This window comes from Andrena cerasifolii, chromosome 2, assembly GCF_050908995.1.
Source record: "Andrena cerasifolii isolate SP2316 chromosome 2, iyAndCera1_principal, whole genome shotgun sequence".
Classification (NCBI taxonomy): Eukaryota; Metazoa; Arthropoda; class Insecta; order Hymenoptera; family Andrenidae; genus Andrena; species Andrena cerasifolii.
In genome coordinates, this window is record NC_135119.1 from 24,152,573 (window position 1) to 24,161,355 (window position 8,783).

Genomic DNA, 8,783 nt, shown 5'->3' on the forward strand with positions numbered 1-8,783 from the left:
CATTTCTATCGTTATCGGACTCGAAAGGAAAGCAAAACACGTTGGCCTCCAACAATGCCAACTATCTTCGCGATACGATGAATATCACTGTCGCGTATCTCGAACGTAGCTCGAATTATTCAGCGGAGCGATACGTTCCAGCAAGAATATCGGAAAATCACGTTCCACGTCGCGTTTTACGTCACCGACGTCACCCTGTCCCTTTGAAGGAAATGACGTACGCAAACAGAATAACAATACGTCCCCATTGCTTCTAAGATCTATCGCGAAGTCTGCTTTTCGAGAAACAATCCCACATTAACTTCGCGAATCTAATCAGTTTCCATTATACTCCAGCGATCTATTTAATGAGCCCGTTCTGTCGTAATTAATTTGTTCGCTTTGCAGTTTATGCTGTTCTTAATAGGCTCGTAAATTAATAAATAAATAATCCAACGCTTCGCAGCAACAGAAAAAAGGTCGCGTCAACTTCTACTTCTACATCATACAAACGAACAAAAATAGAGAAGTAAATAAATAAATAAAAATACTCTCGGAAATAATTATTTCTCCTTCGAAAGAGAGCCAAGCCTAATTCTGCTAAATGATTGCATAATAAAAACGCAGAAAATAGAAAAATAAAAAATAAAACAGAAATACAAGCAAGAAAAACCATTTCTCCCTCAGAAGAAAGTCAAGCTTAACTTTACCACCCGAATATATTTCCAATTTTGAGAGCCATGTCCTTACAAGAAATAAATGTTTACGAGTGCACGTTTGACGAGTCGCTGCACTCGTCGACGCCTCGCTTCGATTGTTCCTGTCGTGTTTTCAAAATCAATTTCAAGGGTTTACAAATAGAGGCGGCGATAACAATGCCAGGCTCTATTGATTACCGCGGAGCGGGCTAATGAATGAGAAAGCTTATCGATTCGTCGTGAATCGAGGCGGAATTGAATCGTGTCACCTTCTCTGTATTGCGCGCTTCAAGGCTCCGGCCGACGCAGGCCTGGCGACTGACTCGCAATCGCGCCGATGAAAGAGCGAGGAAGGGAAGAAGTCCAGGTTGGTTATCTAGCGTAACAGCAGCCAAGGCGCTTTCGACTATCGGCGGAATCAGCGACATTTAAAATCGCGAGATAAAAACCGGACGCCGCGATACGCCTGATTTCTGAAACCGATAGCGAAATTCGTTTCCCCATTCAACATTCCGGACCAGCCGTATCGGGGATACGTACCCGCGATGTTTTCGTAACCGCATTTATCGCGATGTAACGCGCGATATTTTCTGCATTCACTTTTTTTTCGAAAATTGAAATACCCAAATTCTTTGCTTCGATTTTGAAACGATAATTTCGAAGCAATTATTATTATCATCACGATACGATGACGGTGATTATTGATTTCTTCGTTTCGACTTTGAAATGATAATTTTAAATTAATTATTATTATAATATCATACGATTTCGAAAATCGAAGCAACCAAATTCTTTGCTCTAATTTTGAGAAGATTGTTTCGGAGTAACGAAAGTTTCTTTTAAACCCTTGGTTCCGGACGATCCGTAACTCCTAAATTATATGAAGTTAATAAATAGCGATGCGAAGAAAATTGTTTTTGAAAATTTTCGTTTTTAAATTCCACGGATTCAAGGGGTTACTGAAATGATATATGTATATCATCTTTTGCATCTGCCATGTTTATTTTGGTTATCAGACGAAGCTTGAACGCGGGGAACCGGGCATGTCCCAAGCAGCGATGGAAATGTACTAAATCTGCGAAACGACGTGCATGAATTTGCAAGGAATTATCAATTCCACTGCCGTGGCAGTACTTGGAACGCAAAAACCGAGAAATCGTTTCGCTCGTGCAGCGACTATCGACTTCGACCGCGTTATCATACGTCCCGAGCGATGCCGGCGAAAGGACTGATAAACGTGCACGCGTGCGTGCAGGTACGCTGCTTTTAAATGTTGAATAAAGCGAAGTTTAACTCGAAGATAGTTTCAATGTATAATACTTGGCGGTGTCCTGAAAGTGTTCTAAAAACGAGAGACATAGCAGCAAGTTATTTGTAACATATTATTCCGAATAATGTATTATTTATAAATTATTCGAGCGATGTATTATTTATGAATTATTCGAATACTCTAGTATTTATAAATTATTCAAATAATGGTACGAATAACTCTTCATAATTTTCATTTTCTTGTAGTTCTGTAAAAGTCTGTTCACACGATCCATACAACGGGTAAATAATAATTATCCGTGCTATCAAAGTTATTTATGTTATCTGGATAAATTCGATTATGGAATTATTCGGTTAAATCCTTATTCGAGTAAAAAGTGATTTAGAGAAATTCTTCTTGGACTAAGAAGTTATCCATTTGTGGCGAACAGATTCGTTATTCGTCATCGGAATAAAATTTTGCCCATCTCTGGTTCGCAACGCCTCATATAGCCCAAGCGCGCATAATCAGGACCGCGCAGAAGCCAGCGAAGACCGAGTCAGACCTTAATCCTTAATCTTTCTGATCGGTGAGTCGAGCATAGCGCCAGTCAAGTCACCTACCTATGCGCCATGCGTGGAAATCATGGTTTCATTCATGCCAGACCGACACCAAGGCACTCGAGCGTGCGCCTGTGTGCGTGTCTGCTCGCAAACGCGTGTATCCGTGTCAGGGCGCGCGCGAGCGTGTCGATATCTTGCCTCGCGAGTCGTGCGAATCGCCTTGTACAAGTTGGACGGAAAGTCTAGCGCGAGGCTCCGGCTGCACGGTAAACACGCGTTAGATTAAATGGTAAAGGTGCTAGTAGATATCAAGTTCAATCATTCTGGAATTAATAATCGGAAAGGATTTGTGGATTGGAGAGTGCGAGATCATCAGCTCTCTTAGATTCTGAAGTTAGTAGGGAGTTGGGAATGTTAGAGAGCTATCTTTAAGCGATTTCTGGGGTACAAGTTGAAGAATGAAGAATACTGGGGCACTGGAAGCTTCAGTAGAATTCGGTGGAAATCAGTAGAAATAAGTAGAGAACAGTAGAATTCAGTAGAAATCAGTAGAGATCAGTAGAATTCAGTAGAAATCAGTAGAGAAAGCAGAAGAATTCAGTAGAATTCGGCAGAATTGGGTAGAAATTAGAAGAAATCCGTAGAATTCAGTAGAAATTGGTAGAATTCAGTAGAAATAAATAGAGATCAATAGAAATCAGTAGAGAAATCAGAAAAAATCAGAAGAATTCAGTAGAATTTATTAGAAATCGGTAGAAATCCATAGAATTCAATAGAAATTAGTAGAATTCAATAGAATTCAGTAGACATCAGTAGAAATAAATAGAGATTAATAGAATTCAGTAGACATCAGTAGAAATAAATAGATATCAATAGAATTCAGTAGAAATCAGTAGAGAAATCAGAAAAAATCAGAAGAATTCAGTAGAATTTATTAGAAATCGGTAGAAATCCGTAGAATTCAGTAGAAATTAGTAGAACTCAATAGAATCCAGTAGACATCAGTAGAATTCAATAGAATTCAGTAGACATCAGTAGAATTCAATAGAATTCAGTAGACATCAGTAGAATTCAATAGAATTCAGTAGACATCAGTAGAAATAAATAGAGATCAATAGAATTCAGTAGATATCAGTAGAAATAAATAGAGATCAATAGAATTCAGTAGAAATCAGAAGAATTCAATAGAATTCGGCAGAATTGGTAAGAAATTAGAAGAAATCGGTAGAATTTATTAAAAATCAGTAGAAATCCGTAGAATTCAGTAGAAATTAGTAGAATTCAATAGAATTCAGTAGACATCAGTAGAATCCAGTGCAACACTCGATTAAATCAAAGAGTTTCTCTGTCCTCCGAACAAACGTATTAAAAACACCACTGCCCAAGTCTCCCCGAATCGAAAGCCTGAAGCTTCCCCCGCTGCCAAACTTAGTCTTCCCCGCGCCAGCCCACTGCGGGGAGCGAGATCACTTGCTCGATACCGCGAGTATCTAATCAACGATCGTACAGCGAAGTTGCGCGTCGGATCTCATTTCCTGGTACTCTGACTAATTGTAAGCCCGCTCGAGCACGGAGCGGACGAAGTCTCTCCAGATAGGTATCTGACCGGGTCCCGATGCATCGTTTCGAGGCGTAACGCGACGGTGACGGGAGCACGTAGGCGCATCGAAGTTTCGTGGAAGAGGCATGGTTCGGCGACTTCTCGACTCCTATGACTGGAAGGCGCACAAGATTCCTCGAGCGGACAGTTAAATCGGCATACTTATACGCAAGAGAGAGGCTCCTTACGTGACGCATCCACGCAAACGCGCGCGTGCGCATGCGCGCTCATGCCGCCCAGGTACGTCAAACCGTGCCGAATGGCATTCATTCCTACTGCCGTTCGAAGCGAATGGGCGAGCCTGTGTTGGTGAGAGGTCCGCCGCGAGCGGTGCGCATGCGCTCGTATTCCGACCGAGCGGAGAGAGGACTACGGCGATGAGACAGATTTCGATCCACGTACATGCGCGAACATTTTCGTTTCAATGGATGCATTTCTGCTAAACAGGATGCCCGTAAAATGGGGCGCGTTCGCTTGGGGAATTATACTTTACTTGCACGATGATGTGTATGGATATTTAACATTGGAAAAAAGAGATTACAGGTTTATGCTTGCACGAGTAGAATCGGTGTAAAAGTGGGATACTTTAAATGATGAATTTTTGTTTTAGAAACACACTGTGTATCGGGCCAGATATGTGTACCCACGTCGAATGAATCGACTGCGATAAAGATTGTGATGTAATCGCGCAAGATACTGGAGTTTTGTCGGAAAAGTTGTACTGCAGTTCCGAATTTCTCCAAAACGTATCGCAATGCTGTGATATCGCAACAGCGGTGGCGACGAGCGAATCAATTTACAAACGCAAAGAATTCCAAAGCTCTGACACACTGCTTCGACGGATACCATTCACTGGCATGATAACCCAATGCTTCCGACAAAATTAAACGTTTAAAAGATTTTCAATAACTCCAGAATTCAGTACATCCTCCGAAAAACACATAATTAAAAGTTAACAACAATTACTTGTAGCGTCTCGTGTTAATAGCTCACAGAGGTTTGCTCCTAGACTGTACGATGGTAAGCAACGTTACTCTTTTTGTAAAGTAATAATTTGTTAAAAAGAAGTGTACTTTTCAATTTGTTCACGGTTTCGGACCACTTCTTTCTTTATTTATATATATATATAACTCAAATTTGATTTCTCCTCTCCCTCAAAACTCAAATTTGGGTTTCTCCCTTGTCGAAACTCAAATTGGGTTTCTCCCTCGTCAAAACTCAAATTTGGTTTCTCCTCTCCCTCAAAACTCAAATTTGGTTACTCCTCTTCCTCAAATCTCAAATTTGGATTTCTCCGCTTCCCAAACCCAAATTTGCATTTTCCACCTCCTCAAACTCAAATTTGGGTTTGAATCACCCTTCCACTAACTACTGTAGTGCAAATTTATATAGTAATTGAGTACTCACTGTTACTGTTTTTCAACTAAACAAATATTATAAATTTGCACTACAGTAGTTAGTGGAAGGGTGATTCAAACCCAAATTTGAGTTTGAGGAAGTGGAAAATGCAAATTTGGGTTTGGGAAGCGGAGAAATCCAAATTTCAGTTTTGGCGAGGGTGAAACCCAAATTTGAGTTTCGAGGGAGAGGAGAAACCAAATTTGAGTTTTGACGAGGGGTGAAATCCAAATTTTAGTTTTCAGAAGGAGGGAGAAACCCAAATTTGAGTTTTGAGGAAGAGGAGAAACCAAATTTGAGTTTTGACGAGGGGTGAAATCCAAATTTGAGTTTTGAGAAGTAGGGAGAAACCCAAATTTGAGTTTTCAGAAGGTAGTAGGAACCCAAATTTGAGTTTTGACGAGGGGTGAAATCCAAATTTGAGTTTTGAGAAGTAGGGAGAAACCCAAATTTGAGTTTTCAGAAGGTAGTAGGAACCCAAATTTGAGTTTTGACGAGTGGAGAAACCAAAATTTTAGTTTTGAGCCGGGGGAAATCCAAATTTAAGGTTTATGAAAGGGGAACTCAAATTACGTTTCTCCTCCTCCCCAAACTTCCAATACGAATTCTCCCCTCCTCGAAGCTTGAATTTGCATTTCCTCCGCCCCTAAATTCAAATTTAGGTTTCAATCTCCCTTCTACTAACCACTCACTAGATTCTCCACATGACCCTATAATTAAAACCTACCAACACTTACACCCACTAATCCCTTAAACCCAGTTCCCCCCGTTTACAACTGTAAATGATCATCGAGCCTCGACACGCCGCGCCAACGAATACCATTCACACCCAGCGCATTCATAGGCAGTCACGATAAGCGAAACTATAGACGAGCCGCCTACGAGGTCACCGTTCCCATCGGCGCGGAGGAAAGCGACGCCCGTCGCTTGGAAGAGGATGGAAGGACGGAGCCCGGCTACGTCCGACGAACGTGGCGGGTTTTACGAACGGAAAGGCGACTTTCTCGCGAACTTTCTACACCGGTAAATTTCATTCACTAGTTCGCCAACGCGCCTCCCAGTCGCGCTGGCCCCTCTTTCTCTCTCCCTCGCTCTAGGTGCACCGCGTGTGACTCAATTCGCGGCTCCGAGTCACGCTCGTCGATGAAGTTGGCACGAGAAGTCGTCGCCGACCTCACGGCACGCTCTCGCGAGGCGGGGAAACTGGCTCCCTAGATCCACAGGACTCGATTGTACGCAGCGTAAAATGTGGATTATTACTGTTAGCCTAGCGAGAACTCGAACATTTTATACCTCCGTCGATATATCCGCGGATAAGCCGGTTAGACTGTGCTTGTTGAAAAATTGTTCATAGATAATAGATTTTGTTCATAGCTAATAGAATTGTCCAGCGGATAATAGATTTTAAAAGAAATTCCCGCAGCATCTGTTGCGTAACGGGTATTATTCTCAGACAAACTTCATCTCGAAGCAGGCAATTAAAGCTGTCCAAGGCACTTTGTCTGAGAATAATACCTGTTACACAAGAGAGTCTAGAGGAATTTGGTTTAAAATATAGTTTTGTGCTGAGAGTCAGAGTACTTGCACTTTGACACAGATAAAATGCGTGAGGAGAGTTTCTCCAACGGAGGCTCAGAAAATTATGTATTTCTTAGAAATTTATAGAGAATAAAGTTGCTTTTCTGAGCATCCATATTTAAAAAACTATTGTCCCCTTGATCGTGAAAAAAATCCTGCGTGTTATCCGCAAGCCAATGAACGTCTGTGTAAAATTTCAGAGCAATCCACCGAGTAGGTTGTTCTCCATAAATTCCTGAAAGTATCCGTGTTCTGGGGCAGCTCTGCGGGAGAAAGCCCCGTTAATAAACAAACCGAGCACTTACATAAGCGCGCTTCATTTGTTTAACAAACGAGAAACTGTAAAACAATCGCTGGCAACGCATGCGTGACGGTTGGTAGCGAGCGCGTTAAACTAACTCCGCTAGCTCAACGAGAGGGTCAGGTTTAGAAAGAGACAGCGAGCGATACGTCGGTCAAGATTTTATAATCTCGTCGTTTGATCTTCGTGGGTAGACAACGGACAGAGTAGAGGCACTAGACTGCGGCACTGTTGAGTTTTTACGGGCTCCACAGATAGAGATTTTTTTTTTAACGAAGCGGGAACACGAGACCATCCTTCACTTACGGTGCACTGTACATGTATACCTCGAAATTGTGAAACCTTCTCTAAACACGCTGGTCCCGACTATATAATACTACGACAGTATTAGGTTCCAGGTGGGACAAAGGGGGAAGAAGCAGGAAGACAAACTTTGGCAGATTAGTATCCAGAGATAAGTCCTGTTCCGAAGCTAGTGATTCACACCTATGCGCAGCAACACAGCTAAATACCCGTTTCGGAACTAGAATTCCTGTTTCAACTTGCTGCGTTCCAGAGGTCCGACTTCAATTAACGGAGCAGACTATTCAATACCGACCGTTGCACAACTGGCCGGCTTTAAAGATCCCCGCGAAAACTGCGCGATCGCAGCAGCGAACCGCGAGGAAGAAGGGTTTGCATAAAAGTGAGGTTAAGGACTCACCGTTTCGACTAGGGGGCCGTGGAGGCGCAGGATACTGGGGCGGCGTCAAGGGTGGCGGCTGCGGCGACACTCGCGCAGACGATGAGGTCGTTGAGCCTCTGGACGCCGATGGTGGTGCTAGCGTCGTCGACGTGGTAGTCGTCGTAGCCGCCGTCGCTGTCAGCGAGTACGTGGTGGCGGTGGTGGCTGTGTTGGTGGAGGCGGTGCGGGTGCGGTGCCCGATGTACCTCGAGGCGGTGCTGCTCGGGCTGCTGCAGGTCGGCCAGGGCGGCCGCCGCGGTGGCACCACCGGGGGCGGCTCGTAGTCCAAGGTATCCACACTTTCGGCACTTCCGTTTCACCTGTACCCTTTTCACCGGCGAGCCTCTCCTTCCTCCTCTTTACGTATCTATCTCCCCTCTGCGTTAAACCTTCGGTCACCTCGCGCACAAACTCATGAAAAGGACGAACAGAATAAATCTCCGGCGAGCTCGTATCTCGTTGCGGGTTCCTTACACTGTTTCCGCGAGACGCACGACACTCGAGGCAATATATATATCTCTCTCTTTCTTCTGTCACCCCTAGATCGCTCTATTTCTCTCTTCCTCTCTCTCTCTCTCTCCCTCTCTCTCTTGCTCACTTGTTCCTCCGGCACTGGTCACGTCACAACACGTATAAACACATGCTCGAGTATAGTTGCAATGCCGTCGCGGTCGGTCGTGTAATACGGAGTAT

At 43.5% G+C, this 8,783-nt stretch overlaps 1 protein-coding gene across 1 annotated transcript in view; it reads right to left on the minus strand.

Moving 5' to 3' along the window:
* Sty (sprouty signaling antagonist) overlaps positions 1–8,406 on the minus strand; it is a gene marked incomplete at its 5' end in the record, with an annotated part of 42,757 nt that extends 34,351 nt beyond the window's left edge. The window contains one exon of the mRNA XM_076830151.1: positions 8,070–8,406. Within this exon, the coding sequence (XP_076686266.1) occupies positions 8,070–8,406 (337 nt within the window). The remainder of the gene's footprint in view (positions 1–8,069) is intronic.
* Between the last annotated feature and the right edge of the window lie 377 nt (positions 8,407–8,783).